Source organism: Microcaecilia unicolor, chromosome 11 (assembly GCF_901765095.1).
Source record: "Microcaecilia unicolor chromosome 11, aMicUni1.1, whole genome shotgun sequence".
NCBI lineage: Eukaryota > Metazoa > Chordata > Amphibia > Gymnophiona > Siphonopidae > Microcaecilia > Microcaecilia unicolor.
Genome location: NC_044041.1, coordinates 133,949,221 through 133,967,733, shown reverse-complemented (window position 1 = coordinate 133,967,733; position 18,513 = coordinate 133,949,221). Strand labels below are relative to the sequence as shown.

General features: G+C 43.5%; 1 protein-coding gene across 1 annotated transcript in view; it reads right to left on the bottom strand.

Annotated features, from left to right (window-relative positions):
- Positions 1-16,981, bottom strand: part of SPTBN2 (spectrin beta, non-erythrocytic 2) — a 1,201,559-nt gene extending 1,184,578 nt beyond the window's left edge. Inside the window, exon 1 of the mRNA XM_030217767.1 lies at positions 16,614-16,981. Coding sequence (XP_030073627.1) covers positions 16,614-16,737 — 124 coding nt within the window. The 5' untranslated portion in view covers positions 16,738-16,981. The remainder of the gene's footprint in view (positions 1-16,613) is intronic.
- Positions 16,982-18,513: the final 1,532 nt, after the last annotated feature.

Below are 18,513 nucleotides of genomic sequence, written 5' to 3'. Positions count from 1 at the left end.
CCAAATAGCCTAGGACCTGAAGTTTCTGTTGAGCAAAAGAGATAAACAACACTGGAGACAGGCAACTGACCTCCCGCCGGGACCATGCGGAGCTGAGAAGAAAGGAATACAGTGCGCCGGAGAACGTCTCAAACTAGGAACCAGACAGCAATGTCGATCACGGCGACTGCGGAGCGTGAGGCCCACGCCCACTCCAGGTAAAGTTGGTGCTCCAGTACCTGCCTGCTGAACTGTCTCATCAAGACCCCCACCTCCGACCAGAGACCCAGTTCCCAGAATCAACGAACCTTAGAGCCCTGTGGCACCACTCAGAACACTGACTACCAACGGAGAACCCACACCCTAGGGCAGGACAACACTCAGAATTACGGGCACATCATCTTAATAACTAACTGTGAGTAAACAACCTTTATTTAAACCATAAATCCACCCCCACTGGCCACCAACAGTACAAAATACCCAAAGACATTACTGATCTCAAAAGCCCATAGCCAAGACGAAAATACAAATAATACAAAAGTCTAGAACACAAGATTCTAGACAAAAAGCCAAGACAAAGTCACATAAGAACAAAGACCAAAAACACAACCAAAAGAAATGATTATCTTAACAGCAAAAACTGAACTAACTCCAAAATGAACACCACCAAACTGCTCCTCATAATTTACTCCTTATCCCTAATTCACCACACACTAACCACCCCTCTCACAGATACTAACAACATACCCACAATACACAAGCCTAACAAACTAGCCAGACACAATACATCTCACCAAAATAACAATAACCAAAACAATGGAAGAACTACTATACGCGGACAAAATCAACACAAAGGAAAGAAAGGACATAAACCCAAACTACAAAAGAATAGACAATTAACAAAAATCAACACAGCTTCTAACCCAAATGACTCCTACCAAATAATTCAAGTGGGATATATAAATGCCAGATCAGTAGTCAACAAAACAACAATAATAACAGACTGGATCACAGTAGACAACCTCGATCTACTATTCATCAGTGAAACCTGGATCCATGATCATAAGGACCCCATAATTCTAGATCTATGCCCCCCAGGTTACAAAATCACTCACTGGACAAGAAAAGAAAAAAGAGGAGGAGGCATAGCACTAATCCATAGATCCCACTTCACCGTAACAACAACAGCTAAGTCCATAACACCCCAACTTGAAATCGCCTCAGTTAGAATCCACCATACAACCTTGCTTGACCACCTAAACATTGTCTTGTTTTATAGACCACCACGTAACTGGATTGAATGTCAACCTCACTTCATGGATTTCATATCAAATACCTGTGTATCTAACGCCAATCTACTTATAATAGGGGACATAAACTTACACCTGGAAGACCCTAACTCAACCCATGCACCTGAATGCAAGGATTTCCTCCAATTATGGGACCTCAATTGGCCAAATATGCAAGCAACCTATGTCAAAGGACACACACTTGACCTTATCACACACAAACTGTCCTCTGACCTAAACCTAATACTATTAAATACAAAATGGACAGACACACCATGGTCAGACCACCACAAATTAAACCTATCCCTACAATCGAGGAAAAAAGGCTCATACCAAAAACCAGAACGCACAACCTACACCACGAGAAGGCCAAATTGGCCCTGTAACATTTTGGCAACAGATCTACAAGAACGAATGGATAGCACAAACGGAATTAAGACACTATCTCCTAGACTAGGACAACAGATGCAGAAGCATACTATACAAAATAGCACCAATACAAACAAGAACCTCATGAAGACACAACTCAATACCATGGTTTAACGATGAACTGAAAAAACTAAAAACACAAGTTAGGAGGCTTGAACGAGCATGGAACAAAATAAAAGATGAACACACACTTAACAAATGGAAACAAATGCAAAGAAAATACAAATACACAATAAGACAAACCAAAAGGTCATATTACAAAACCAAAATAGGGCCAGACTACAAACACACGCATAAACTTTTCCAACTCGTGAACAAACTACTAGATACCACACCGGTTACGACAACCAACACAGACACCCCATCAGCTGACAACCTTGCTAAATACTTCAACAAGAAAATTATAAAGCTAAGAACCACGTTACCACTTACCACTACCGACCACGTAAAATTCATTGAATGTCTGGACCCAATCCTCGATGAATATCCAGCAGACCGAATCTGGACAAACTTCGCTCTACTTACCAATGACATCGTTGCCCAAGCAATCAACAGGTTCACCAAATCCCACTGCAAACTAGACATATGTCCCAACAACCTAATAAAATCCGCCCCTCAATGCTTCATAGCCGACTTCACGTCACACCTAAACTACATGTTACAACATGGACTATTCCCTAAGGACAAAGGAAACATACTACTCACCTCAATACCTAAAGACTCAAAGAAAAAAGCAAATGACATCACCAACTACCGCCCAGTAGCATCCATCCCTCTGGTAGTCAAACTAATGGAAAGCATGGTAACCAAGCAACTTACCGACTACTTAAACAAATTCTCAATATTACATGAATCACAATCAGGATTTTGATCCAACCACAGCACCGAAACAGTACTAATCACTCTCCTAACCAAATTCAAACAGGCAATTGTAACTGGCAACAGTGTACTTCTACAATTCGACATGTCCAGTGTGTTCGACATGGGAAACCATAAAATACTACTAAACATCCTAGAATTCTTCGGGATCGATGGAAACATACTTAGCTGGATCAAGGGCTTCCTAGCCACAAGAACATACCAAGTGATATCAAACTCGAGCACATCATCACCATGGAAACCAGAATGTGGATTACCCCAAGGATTACCGCTTTCACCGACCCTTTTCAACTTAATGATGACACCTCTAGCCAAATTGCTATCCAACCAAGGCCTTAATCCTTACATCTACGCAGATGATGTCACGATCTACATCCCATTCAAACATGATCTAACAGAAATCACAAATGAAATCAAACACAGCCTCCAAATCATGAATTCATGGGCGGATGCATTTCAATTAAAACTCAACGCAGAAAAAACACAATGTCTCATCCTCTCATCACAATACAACACGAACAAACCCACCACTATACACACCCCAGAGTACACCCTTCCTGTTTCAGATAGCCTGAAAATTCTTGGAGTTACAATTGACCGAAATCTCACACTAAAAAGCCAAGCGAAAAATACAAGAAAGAAAATGTTCCATTCAATGTGGAAACTCAAAAGGTTTTTCTTCCCAAGGGAAATAGTCCGCAGCCTGGTACAATCAATGGTGTTAAGCCACCTAGATTACTGCAATGCAATCTATGCCGGATGCAAAGAACAAATCATTAAGAAACTCCAAACTGCCCAAAATACAGCAGCCAGACTCATATTTGGCAAAACGAAATATGAAAGCACCAAACCCCTAAGAGAAAAACTACACTGGCTCCCACTTAAAGAACGTATTGCGTTCAAAATCTGCACTCTGGTTTATAAAATTATTCACGGCGAAGCCCCGATCTACATGACAGACCTCATAGACTTACCAACCAGGAACACAAAAAGGTCAGCACGCACATTCCTGAACCTCCACTACTCTAGCTGCAAAGGACTAAAATATAAATCAACTTATGCATCCAGCTTCTCATACATAAGCATGCAACTATTAATGCACGACCTAACAAACTTCCGAAAATCACTAAAAACTAACCTGTTCAATAAGGCATACCACAATGATCCATCCTAAATGCCAGACAACGAAACCTATACCAGGAATGTAGAAGACCAAACTCTCAATACTTGACTGCTTCACTTACTATGTCACTAATTAAACTTTAACACAATACCACTTGATTTCTCATTCCAGAAATGAACCTTTAATAGTTGACTGCGTAATCTACTCTGTCACTTATGAACTCTCATGTATTACCACTTTGTAGTTCTCATTCCGGAAATGGTGATCGCCATTACAGCATAATGTAAGTCACATTGAGCCTGCAAATAGGTAGGAAAATGTGGGATACAAATGCAGCAAATAAATGTTGCCCAATTTACCAGCTTTCCTCATTTCTGTAAACATTTCTTCATCTGTCTGTTTGTTCTGTCCTAGCGAACGGTAGTACAGCCCTACCAGTATGCTCTTTCCCCTTCACCTATGGAACTTCTATCCACATGGATTCCACGCTGTTTCATTTAGAATATTTATTTTGTTTGACTCAATTCCCTCTTTAACATATAGTGCAACCTCTCCTCCAATTTGATACACTCTATCATTGCGATATAATTTATAGGCTGATAACACAGAGTCCCATTGATTGTCCTCATTCCACCAGGTCTCTGAGATGCCTATTATATCTACCTCTTTATTTAGTGCTATATATTCTAACTCTCCCATCTTATTTTTCAGGCTTCTAGCATTTGTATATAGAAACTTCAAATTGTATTTTTTCCTTGTATCTACAAGCTGCTTTGAAATTGACTGGGATAATTTGCATCCTTTACTTTGTTCTCCCAACAAACACTCATGGCTTTCTTTCACCATTATTGAAACCTCTCTACTGGGATTTCCTAAAGCTCCTGTTTCAATAATATCCTTGAAGGATACTGGACACCGAACCATGCACTCCTGGGCGACGGGCGACTGTCGACTCCCCCCCCCCCCCCCCCATTTTAGTTCAAAAGTTGCACTGTTTCCTTTTTAAATGTTAGAGCCAGCAGCCTGATTCCATCCTGCTTAAGGTGGAGTCCATCGTTTCAGAATAGGCTCCCCCTTCCCCAGAATGTTGCCCAATTCCTAACAAATCTAAATCCCTCATCTCTGCACCGTCTCAACCATGCATTGAGACTGCGGAGCTCTGCCTGCCTCTTGGGTCCTGCACATGGAATAGGGAGCATTTCCAAAAATGCTACCCTACAGGATCTGGATTTCAGCTTTCTACCTAGGAGACTAAATTTAGCTTCCAGAACCTCCCTCCTACATTTTCCTATGTCATTGGTACCCACATATACCAAGACAGCTGGCTCCTCCCAGCACTATCTAAAATCCTATCTAGGTGACAATGAGGGACATAATCGAACGTCGCCGGCCAAATAGATCGCCGGCAATCTATGTTGGCGGCGGCGCTACAGCTGGCCAGAACTGTATTATCGAAAAAGATGGCCGGCCATCTTTTTTTTTCCGATAATACGGTTTAGCCCGGCCAAATGCCTTGGAGTTCGCCGGGTTTGAAATGGCCGGGTTTGTTTTTCAGCGATAATGGAAAAAAATGCCGGCCATCTCCAACCCGGCGAAATCCAAGGCATTTGGTCGTGGGAGGAGCCAGCATTTGTAGCGCACTGGTCCCCCTGACATGTTAGGACACCAGCTGGGCACCCTAGGGGTCAGTGTGGTGGACTTCAGAAAAACCTCCCACATGCATAGCTCCCTTACTTTGGGTGCTGAGTCCCCCAACCCCCACCCCCCAAAACCCACTACCCACAAATGTACAACACTACCAAAGCTCATAGGGGTGAAGGGGGCAACTACATGTGGGTACAATGGGTTTTGGAGGGCTTCAATTACCAGCACAACTGTTACAGGTAGGGGGGGATGGGCCTGGGTCCACCTGCCTTAAGTGCACTGCGGTACCCACTAAAAGTGCTCCAGGGACCTGCATACACACAGACCTCTAGGACTTGTTGCTGCTGTATAACCTTGGCACACCAGTTGACACCTGAAGACTAATCTCTTTGAAAAAGTCCTTTATTTGAATAAGCATGTTTACTCACAGTTAACTGCAGATCAGAGGTTGTGCCCCACTGGCAAAGAGTCTCCCTGGTACTGAGATTAGCAGTAGGTCAGAGCTGGCAGAATGGTGTACAATGCCCTCTTTCAGCCACATTCAAGGTAATAACGTTCTCTAACGTGGGTGACACATGAAAGGGATCTAAAACTGGCTTACAAAAATGGCCACTACCTCATGAACTACCGGAAACAAAACAGGGCACACTCTGACCCAGTTAGCAGGGGGGGAAAAGCACCATGGGAGTAGAGCCCAGTACCCTACACCCACCACAATGCATTGCTGATGTGACTCTGCAGGGCACCTAACAGAAAAGGTGTCACACTCACCCAAGAGCCACATCGCAACCAGGGAAAGGCTGTCGGAGGATACAACACATTCTGCTGTCATGGAGGTGGGTACGGCATTTGAGGCTGGCATACAGGCTGGCAAAAAAGGTTTTTAGTTTTATTTTTTTAGTATGGGAGGGGGTTGGTGACCACTGGGGGAGTATGGGGAGGTCATCCCCCATTCGCTCCAGTGGTCATTTGGGGCACCGTTTTGAGGCTTGGTTGTGAAAATAAAAGGACCGAGTAAACCCAGTGATATACTGCTTATCGACGTTTTTTTTTCCATTATCGCCGAAAGCTGGCCATCTGATAGCCACGCCCATGCCCGCCCATGTCCCGCCTTCGCTTCGCCGCCAACATGCCCCTTTGAACTTTGGCCGGCGACGCGATGGGAAAGCGGCGATGTTGCCAAAAAAGCGGCTTTCGATTATACCGATTTGGCCGCTTTTCCGAGATCGCCGGCCATCTCCCGATTTATGTCGGAAAATGGCCGGCGATCACTTTCGAAAATGAGCTGGAATGGCTCACATCCTTACAACATAACAGGCTGCAAAGTGTGCCAGAATATATCACAGGACCCCACAGGTACTCACATAGGAAAAACATTCAACTATTCCTGCTATTCCTCAAATGTAGTATATAACAAACATTCAATGCAAAAAAATGTGATGAAGAGTGCTACATTTGAGAAACAGGACAGATGCTAAAGACAATAATCAACTCACATAGACACCACATTAAACACCACAAAGTTAATAAGGGTGACACATCAGTGGGACAGCATTTTGCAAGACCAGACCACTACACCAGTGTCTTTATGGTCAGAATACTAAGTGATCGATATTCAAAAAGGTTTAACTAGGCAGGAGAGGCTTCTGCTTAGTTAAACTCCACTGAGTTAGCTGACTGCCGATATTCAGTGGCACTTAACTGGGTAGTGACACTGAATATCACTACTAACAGGCCAGCCCCTAACTAGCTAAGTGTGGGGCGTGCCGGGAGCAGAATTAGGGTGGAGTGACAACTTAGCTGTTATGAAATGACAACATAAACGTTTAAATGCTGCAACATAAATGTTTGTTAGCCATTTTAGAAACATAAACACTTATGTTTCCTAAAGCTGATACAGAGCTCGGTGTCCAGTGGCACAGCTAGGACTGATTGGACCCTGGACAGAAAAATTGAGATGGACCCCCCTATAACATGATCGCTCACAAGGTAGTGGGGACTGGGAAAGGAGTGGGGGAGAAGAGGGAGGAGGATGCACATTTCCAAAAGCAGATATATTACTATTAATAAATTCAGAAAAATATACTTTTTTTTCTACCTTTGTTGTCTGAGCATTGCATTGGTCCTAGTGTATCTCTTCTGCTTTTCTCTCCAGGGTCGCCTGTCCTTTTGACATTTTTCCTCTACGTCCACCATCCATCTTGTGTGCCTCTATTTGTCCTGTTCAGTGTCTCCCCTTTGTGTCCTTGTCACTATGCTCCCTCCAGAGCTAAAATCAGATACATCAGCTTCTGACCCCCACCCATCTTCTTCCTCTTCTTGAAGCCATGCTCTTATTCACCCTCTGCTGAAAACCCCCCATTTAGATCCCTCTCTCCCCTCCAGTTTCTGCCCAATCTCCAATCTTCCTTTCTTCTCCAAGATTCTGCAGAAACTCATTCAAATTCAGCTTGAACAACATACTGAAAACTCCAATGCTCTTCACCCCTATCAATCTGGCTTCCGCCGCAGCCACAGTACAGAGACCCTGCTTGTTGCTGTTCACGACTCCATCCGCACATCTCTTGACCAGCACCATTCTGTTATTCTAGCCTTCCTGGATGTCTATTCCACTTTTGATTTAGTCAATCACTCTCTGCTGCTTACACTCTATTGGTCTATCTGGTTCTGTTCTTTCCTGGTTCTCCAACTATCTTACTGATTGCACCTATCAGCTTTTCCATAATTACACCACCTCATCCTCCTTCCCCCTCCAATCTGGTGTCCCACAGGGCTCTATCCATTCCCTTGCCCTCTTTAATATCTTCCTGTCATCCCTCCTGACTATTATCTAGGATCGCAGCTGAAAACCGTTTTATGTTGACAATATTCAGATCCTTTTTTGTGTTACAGATCCCTCATCTTCACTCTGAACCTTAAACAACTGTCTCAGACAGATCTCTTTATGACTGAGAGACAATATTCTCTTCCTTAAACATCTCAAAATATGAATCTATTGTTTTCCCTAATCCCCCAGTGCTCTCTGCCCTCCTACCCCTCTTTGGACAATAACCCTCTCCCTTTTAAAGCCTCTGTTAATATCTTGGGGGTCATCTTTGACTTTATGCCATGCACCACATCCATTCTGTCTGTCCCTATTTCTCCACTTCTCTCCTCTTGTTACATCCTACATTGACTATTGTAATTCGCTTTATGCCAGCCTCCCTCTCCACACTATTAAACATCTCCAACTTATTCAATCAACTGCAATTAAACTCCTTCATAATGCCCACCATTTTGACCACATCACTCCCCTCCTTCGCTCCGAGCACTGGCTGCCAGTTTCTGCTTGCGCTAAATTTAAAATTCTTCTCCTGATTTACAAGGACCACTTCTATTCTGCACTATCCTACATAATTAACCTTCTCATCCCATATACCCCTCTCCACCTTCTACGCTCTGACAATAACCTCCTTACCCTCCCCTCTCTCTCTGCTCTTCACCTAACAATCTCCCATGAAACCGCTTTTAGCTACTTAAGACCTAAACTTTGGAACTCACTTCCCCCTCATAACAAGAATCAGTCCTCCAGCTCCAGTGTTTGGTCTCACTGCTGTTTAACGTTCACCTACTGCCCCCACTACTCCCACTGTCTCACCCTCCCCTTTCAATTTCCCCTCTTTCATTATTTTATTGTTAACCACACTGAAGCCTTTTGAGGCCTTTTCCCTTCTTCTTGCACCCACTTTCTATGGTCTGGCATCTCTGTCTCCCTCCCTCTGTTGGTCCAGCATCTCTCTCCTGGTCCAGTCTCACTCTCTCTTCCCGCAGCAATCCCCCAAGGTCCAGCATCTACCCCCTCTCTTCCCCTCCCCTTTGGACAAGGTTTCAATCTCAAAATCTCTCTCTTCCCCCCCCCCCCATCAGCTCCCCCTCAGGTCCAGCCTCTCTCCCCCTCTTTTCTCCCTTTCCTTTGGTCCAAGTGTCTCTCTCTCTCTCCCTCTACCCACCCACCCTCCCAGCAGTGAGGCATCTCTACCCCTCCCACCCCCTCCTCCCACACAGGTCTGACGTCTAACACCTCCCCCCCCCGTGCAGGTCTGGCAACTGTCTCCCCCCCACACACACTTCTATAAACTATGTGGTAGGTCACGACAGAGGCAGCACTGAAATCTGCTCTCTGTCTGACAAATCCTTTCCTGTGTGTCCCACCTCTCTTGAGGGTGGGACACGGCAAAGTAAAGGCTCCACTGGACTAAGAGCAGCTTCCAGTGCTGCCTTTGCCATGACCTGCTGCAGCATTTGCAGGAGCAGGGTGGGGAGAGGTACATGGAGAGACGTTGGACCCAATTATAGACGGGAGAGGGAAGAAGAGAGGAAGGAAGGGTGCAATTTCAGGCGGCCCCTTCCATGGGGTGGCCCTGGGTATTTTGTCAGGTTCATTCAATGGTAGCTCCACCCTGCATCTATTGGCAGTTTCGCTTTCAGGGTGTGGGGGTGGAAGTGACTACTGGGGGATTAAGGAGATGACCCCCCCAATCCCCCCGGTGGAATGCTACTCGATAGGAGCACTTTTCTGATACCTGGACATTCTGGGTGATAGGTCTAAATCCCAACATACATCTTTTTGGACAGATATTTATTCCCCTTCTGAAGTAGAGAATGAATGTCTATTTTTTGGCCTGCCCTAGTTCTGTCCACAAAACATCCAGACTATGCCCCATTCATTAGTTTTAGATGTCTATATTCCAACTTTATAAAATCAGGATTTAGACATTTATGCACTATGAATGTCTAAATGCTGTTTTATGGATGTCTAGAACATAAGCTTCAAAAATAAGTACCTTAATGTGTCATTTATACCCATATTGATCTGAACAGGAGGTGGTCTCCCTGTTGATACAAGTAAAAATCTAGACAGTAGGGAGATCTCAAAAATAGAGCATATAAATGTCTGAATTTATACAGAGGAAAGGCCTCGAGAAGCCCCCAGCATACAAACAAAGCTTAAGGGGCTGGACTTCTTCATCATTGGCCAGAAAACCTCTGTAGCAAATCTAAAAGATATATCACAATGATCAACACATGTAACTGTACAATCCTTAATATGTCCAGTATTATCTTATAACACCTTTTGCTTTAACACTATCATGTATGTCACCACCATGTAACCAAAACACTCTGTAAAACCAAATGCACATTCTCTTCTATTTCAGTATCCATGATGAATTGTAAGCCACATTGAGCCTGCAAAGAGGTGGGATAATGTGGGATACAAATGTAATAAATAATAAATAAATGGTGTTATCAGTTCAATTGCTTCACTTGATACAGCAAGATTTGGTGTGAAATTTGATAAAACACCTAAGTTAAGTGAAATTCAGTGTGAATCTTGCTGTATCAAGTGAAGCAATTGAACTGATAACACCATTTAGATATGCTACAGAGGTTTTCTGGCCAATGATGAAGAAGTCCAGCCCCTTAAGCTTTGTTTGTATGCTGGGGGCTTCTCGAGGCCTTTCCTCTGTATAAATTCAGACATTTATATGCTCTATTTTTGAGATCTCCCTACTGTCTAGATTTTTACTTTTATTTATACCCATATTTACATCTGCCCATCTGTTTTTAGATGCCCAAAGAAAGATAATTCCCTTGGAAAATTTTGCCAAGCCTGTAGCTATCCTCTCTGCATTACATGGTTGGCTCAGGGATCTTGCCATCATCCCCTCTTCCCCTGCCCCCCCCCCCCTCTAATCTTTCAGGATCTAAGGTTTTCTCATCCATGGTCTTCTCACAAAGGCATCATCTCCATGACCTTCTCACATGATTCAAGGTCATTTCTGTTGTGACCTTCTTCCAAGATCTGGAAGCATTTCTCTGTGGGTTCCTTGCGAGGCTCAGGGACATTTTCCTTGTGCTTTCCTAGCAAGGTGTGGGGGCAACTACCCTGAGGCATCCTCAAGACATCCAGGTGCATTTCTCCTGCAGCCTCCTATGGCACAGATGCATTCCTTCTGCTTCCTCCACCATCACTCTCTACAATGTCCAGAGGCAGCCCTACAGTAACCTCACAGGGGTCAAATGCATCCCTCATGAAATCTCCTGACAAGATCTAGGGGCACCCCCTGGCAGCTCCCTTGTATATCCATTCAACTTTTTAAATTACAAAAAACAACTAAACTTTTATTCATAACCCTTAAAAGCCATAACACATAGCAATGCATTAACCCCCCCTTTCCTAAGCCGTGCTAGCGGTTGCCATGCACTAATGTCGACATAGCCCATTAACTTTGAATGGGCTATGTTGGTATTGCTGCGTGGCTTAGTAAACAGGGGGATAAGTGAACTAGCACATGACCACTATCCCCATATTAGCAGATTAGCGAGTGGTAAGCCCTCATTGGGCTGATCGCAGCTTTGTAACCTTCACCAGTCTCTCATTCTCCATACTTCACAATAAATGCTTCTTCAGGAGGAACAAACGCATTACCTAAAATACATACACACAAAAAGCACGAAAAGAAAATCCAAACCCCCCCAAAAGAATACATTATACTAAATCCAATCCAAATTGAATACAACATTCAAATGTTACATTATAATCTTGATATGAGTATTCAATTTCGATTGGACTTAATATAATGTATTCTTTTTGGGGAGTGTGGGTTTTCTTTTTGTGTTTTTAGTGTGTATGTGTTTTAGGTAATGCATTTGTTCCTCCTACAGAAGCATTTATCGCAAAATATGGATCTGAATAGAGGACACCTGAGTGTGGAGTATGGAGAATGAGAGACCGGTGAAGGATTTTGTTTAACACTAGCACTTGCTGCAAGTTTGAGTAGCTTGAGCCAACAGCATGCCTACACCATGTGCCGATTACAACTTGCTGAGAACTGCATGTGGAGCGGGTGTGCTCCATTATGTTTCTTTTGATCAGTGAATCTACTGAACATGTTTGAGCCTACTGAAGGATCCAGATTTAATGATAATGACAGATTTTGCACCGAAGACCTATGATTGCAGGATCCATCATTGGATAAATGCCTGAGATCTATTTTACATGCTTTATATGTTCTTGATGAAAATTCTTTTGATAGCAGGTAGCTGGGTTATATAGGGGTAGTGGTCAGGGGGTCTTTTACAAAGTGCTGGTATGCCCAATGCGGGCTTACCGCTCGCTAATCTGGAACTACCGCCGGCCCAATGCAGCCGCCAGTGGTAGTTCTGACTGGAGCGTTTGCCATTTCTGGTGCTCCAGAAATTTTTTTCTGTAGCACGGCACTAACCTGGTGGTAATCGGGCAGCACGTTACCTCCAGGTTACTGCGGGAGCCCTTACCGCCACCTCAGTGGGTGGCAGTAAGTGCTCCATGCCGCATGGCCATGTGGTAAGGGTTACCTTACTGCATGGCCAATTTTGGGGTGAGGCATTTTACCCGCTGCGTTAACAAGGGCCCTGGTGCATGGGAAAAACGGCCCCTGCCGCTACCGCAGGGCCCTTTTTCCTGCAGCTTAGTAAAAGGACCCCTTAATGCATTGCTATGTGTTATGGTTTTTAAGTATTATGAATAAACGTTTAGGGTTTTCTTTTTTAATTTAAAAAGAGTTGTATGGATATACCAGGAATAATTATTGTGGTTATTATTGGATATCTAGTATTTGTTATGAATATACCCTTATTTATTATTAATAGCCTCCTTGTAAGGTCTAGAGGCATCCCTCCTGCAATCTTTTCTTGAAGTTTAGAGTGTATGCCATTCAGTTTCCTTAACTTCTCCTCTCTACCGCTTGCAATTACTAGTATGGCACTACATGTGGCTGTGTCCTATGGAACATTACTTGAAAGTGTGACCAACCAGAGGGTGACTTTCTACAGGGAGGCACCAGAACAGTTATTTTCTTACTAGTTGCTATCCTGCTCATGCAGCAGGAGAAGACATGGACTGTGGCAGCGAATTCTCAATTTTTTTGTAATAATTATGGGCACAGGAGCCCTTGCCCAGCTAGAAGGCAGCATTCCATGTCAAATGGGAAACATGCACTGCAAAAGTGTAGCCTGTGGTTTTAAAGGAGAAAGTACTGAGGAAATCGGAGCCTGCAAACAGGAAGACTGCATGGAACACTGGGAGCTACATGGGATATCTCCTGCTACTGTTAGATTACAAAAATTTGTACTGGACATTCCCTGAAACAGGTAGAAAGTCATACAGAATATTAAGGGCAGTATTCAAACTTATTTCCACAGTACAAGCAGCGTTTGGAATTGGGGAGTCTGAATATTGCTCCTGCCCCTATTGCTTATTGCCAAGATATTTGAATGTTTCCTTGTTATGAATGGTTTGCTTTCCTATGATTTTATTGGAGATCGTCTTGAATTATTTTGTAAAAAAAAGGCAATTCAACAGATTTGAATAAACCATAAAAAGTACAGATGGGGTTGGCTCCACAGAGGAAGAGTAGGAACCCGTGCATACTTACATTAAAGTGCTAAGATTTGGGCCCTGCTCATCTGGTCGCTTGCATTTTCAAAGGAAAATCCCATGCACAGTTTCCTTTTCAAAATTAGCTTGTACCTATGGGAGTGTGATTATTATCTCCCATCTGGGTGTTACACAGGACTGGAGAATGACATGGGGACAAAGTTTGCCTAGAACACATATGATTTTATATTTAAATCTTTTTATTAAAGTACAAAAAGGAACAATATTCAGTGCAACTGTAGTTTATAATAACACCACCACCACCACCACTACAACCACCTCTGCCCTTCCAACTAGAGAGTTGCATGGGGACAGAAATCTTACCCATCCCCACCCATTCCCATCCATCCCCGCAAAAATGTAACCCATCCCAACCCGTCCCCGTAAGAATTCAACCCATCCCCACCCGTCCCCACAAGAATTTAACCCATCCCCACCCATCACTGTAAGAATTTAATGGTACATAAAAGAAAATTCCAGTCAGCTCCCTCAGTCTCTCTCTGGATTTGAGCCACAGCACTGTAGGCAAGGAAGGAATGGAAGCTGAAACTTGGAACACTCTGGTGTGCACATGTAAGATTTGTCTCTGATTTACTGGCACTGTGTGCTGAGAGGTCACCACATGCACGCGCCAGTAGGTCAGGTGACATCTGATGCTCATGCCTGTGTCAGAGCTGAGGTCTGCTCATTAGCCCGGGAGCAAAGAGGATTAATTGTAACACAGTAAGTGACAGCAAATAAAGACCAGAATGGTCCATCCAGCCTGCCCAATAGTCAAACTCATTATCAATTCATGATTAAATCAATGAGTGTGATATTATATACTTGATTATGGTCTTTCTTTTGTGTTTCTGGAACATAGACCATAGAAGTCTATCTGGCCCTAGCCTTATGTTCTAACTGCTGGAGTTGTCATTGAAGCCCACTCCAGTTTATGCGTCTTCTCATTTGTGGGACACAGATCGTAAAAATCTGTCAAGAACTGTCCTTATGTTCCAGCCACTGAAGTTGCTGTCTAAGCCCTTTCCAGCCCATCCTAAACCAGACTTCCATATATTAGACACAGACCATACAAGTCTGCCCGCTATTGGCCCTAGTTAATCACAGCTAGTCGCCATCTAAGCATTACTTCACACATCCACACACATGCAGCCATTTAAGGTTAGGTTTTTTTATAACTTCCATTTTCTAATTAGAGATCCTCTGTGTTCATCCCACGCCTTTTTGAATTCCATCATCATTTGTGTCTCTACCACCTCCTTAATGGAAAATTTTCCATATTTGTGCTGTTAAAGCAAGAAGGAAGAGGAGGAGGAGGACAGCACTCAAAGAACTTGGTACTTGGTAGATGAGAGGCTGGTGCAGGTGTAGCTTACACTTCCACGGGAACCCCGCAGAACTGCTTCCATCCCCGCGGGAACCCCACAGAACTGCTTCCGTCCCTGCGGGAATCCCGCAGGTTCCGCGGGATTCCCGCAAACCCCGTTCCTGTGCAGCTCTCTACTTCCAACCCCAACATTAGCTGACTTCTACTAACCCAAGGAACCCTAAGCCAGTGTCCAGGGGTACAAAGCATAGGAGCCGGCTCTGTGGGTGCTGTGGGTGCTTCAGCACCCCCAAAATTGAAAGAATTCCTTGTATGTGCCCAGGGAGAGGTTATTGCTATTTGGCTTAGCATCCCCGGTAATTCTGAAAAGTTGACTCCTATAGTACAAAGTATGACCAGCACTGTATGCCCTAGTGGGGGAAAAATATGCCCTACGAAGCACTGTTATGATTTTTTAATCTTTGGATGAATAATAAGTCATCAACAATCTCAGGATTCAGTCTAGCTCTCTGGTCTTCTATAGTCCTTCCTGTAATATAAAACGTCTCTCAAACATAAATAACTGTCCAATTCATTAACAGCCTTCAAAGTAAAGAATGACACGGGGACACAGTTTGTCCCCATCCCCATGGGCTCTGTCCCTATTCCCGCCCCATCCCCGCAGGCTCTGTCTCCGCCCTGTCCCCATGGGCTATGTCCCTCTCCCTGTGTCATTCTCTACACAGGACCTTCCCTACTGCAGGGACAACACAGAAGTTATACAGAATATTTTCTGTCACCCCCAGCACAGGATGATATATGGGATATTTCTCAGCATAGAATAACCATGGAACTTACGCTGGATATTCCCTACCACAAAGAATATATATATATATATATATATATATATATATATATATATATATATATTACATAGGATATGTCTTGTCACTATTTCACCATGTGAATTACATGATCAAAGCAGAGGATATTGCCTGTCACTATAAGATATAGTACATTACCCACAGAACACAGGCATTATACAAGAAATTGGAGTAGCCTAATGGTTAGAGCAACAGGTTGAGAAACAAGGGAGCCTAGTTCAAAACCCACCGCTGTTCTTTGTGATCTTGGACAAGTCACTTGGGGCCTCTTTTAATAAGGCACACTAGCGTTTTTAACGCACGATAATATTTAGGGTGTGCTTAAAGTTAGTGACATCATGGACGTCGCTAACATTTAGCATGCCCTAAATATTAGAATGCGCTAAAAACACTAGCAAGCTTTAGTAAAAGACCCCCTTAACCTTCCATTAACTCAGGTACAAACTCAAATTGTGAGGCCTCCAGGGTCAGAAAAGTACCTTCTGTACCTGAATATACATTACTTCAATAGCTTTTCGGCTTGTAGTTGGAATACAAGAAATAAAATAAAAATATTTTTCAACCCATACAGAACATGAGAGTTGCACAGAATCATTCGTATCTCGAACATGGCTGAGCTTACCTTGGAGCTGTTTAAAGCGACCCTCCAGCACATTGGAGTACTGGGCCTGGTTGATAAAGGCAGCAGGAGATAGGCAAGGAGAAGAGGGAGCCCGTGGCATTTGTTCGGACTCATACTGAAACATGGTTGATATGTGGCAAACCTGGAGGAAAGTCTCTTTCTAGTGTCACAGGTTCAACACCCTTCTAGCAAGCAGGAATAAACCTCACAGATACCTTCCTCTCTGAAAATAAAATCCCAAAGGCAAAGAAGACCCAAGCAGTGGGGAAATAAAAGGCATCAAGTCAGTGTCAGGCACAATTCACATCTCCTCTGTCTTCACCAGAAGCCACAGAGAGACCAGCCCTATGCCAGGTTTTTCCTTAAACACCTTGATGAAAGTGAAGCACGCCTGCCTGCCCCAGGGCGGCCCTCCCGCCCCATCCAGGGAACAGTAAACACAGGCCAGGGCACCCAGCCAAGCCACATTTACATAAGAGGTAGGCTAGGCCTCTCCTGTTGTGCAAGGTGTGTGTGGGGGAGGAAAGGGCCAGCCAGCCTCAGTTGATTTTACAAGCAGAAGGCAGGGAATGCAGAATCCCTGAGGGAGGAAAACATGGTAATTTCAAGGGATGAGTAATCACCTTCCCACCCACTGGGTCCACAGAGAGATTAACCTGTAAATCATCCCATCTATCCCATGTCCACACAGTATGTCTCAAAGACAGCCACCAATCCCTTTACAGACAGAACCCCCTTTCCTATCCTCTGCTGTGAAAAAAAAAAAAGAACTAGAGAATAAAGTAACAAAGAACACAGTGCTCATCTAATTTATGCTTATGTTTATTTATTTATATTCCTCCTTTACCAAAGTAGATCACAAAATAAAACATACATAATCAAGCATAAATAGAATAACAAAAACATGCTTATCTATTAAAACCACCACATCAAAAGTTCTGCCCTTTTCTATTACTCATCTTCAAACTCTTTATTTTGCCTGTTAAACTCCACAAATAAAAGATCCCAAATATTCACACAACTGTAGTGTATCACCAAAATTTCATTCAGAATAGCTCCCCCTCATCATCCGAACACTTTTGAAAACAATAACTTTTTGAATATTCCAGTATCTGACGTCAATCTTATGTGAGAGGGCGGGTAATAGAAAAACTACTTCTCCATGTTTCCTCAAAATGGATTTTCTGCAAGGAAGGAATTGACAAAAATAAAACTCCTTCCAATCTCAAAGCCATCACTGGTTTAAAAATCTTAAATACACTTGACAAATGAGTGGAGGAGTAGCCTAGTGGTCAGTGCAGCGGACTTTGATCCTGGGGAACTGGGTTCAATTCCCACTGTAGTTCCTTGTGACTGTGGGCAAGTCAATTAACCCTCCATTGCCCCAGGTACAAAAAAAATAAGTACCTATATATATGTAAACCACTTTGAATGTAGTTGCAAAATACCACAGAAAGGCAGTGTATCAAGTCCCTTTTCCCTTTAAATCTCCTCAGTTTTATTCCTCATGCAGTGCCACAGGTCCCAGTACTTCTTTGAAACTATACTGCTAGCCTCTGAGCTCTCTCAGACATAATTTAATTCCCAAATCCTGTGCTCTTAGGGGCTGTTTTACTAAGATGCGTAGGCGCCTACGTGCACCCAATGCGCATCAGTTTGGAGTTACCGCCCGGCTACCACATGGCCCTTGTGGTAATTTCATTTTTGACGCATATCTGCTATGTGCGCCAGAAAATAATTTTTATTTTCTGGTGCGCAGCAGAAAGCGGGCGGTAATCATCAGTCTACATGTGTAGATGATTACCACATGGTTAATGTGTGAGACCGTACCGCTAAGTCTATGGCTGGCGGTAAGCTCTCAAACCCAAAATAGATGAGCGCCAATTTTTATTTTGCCGCA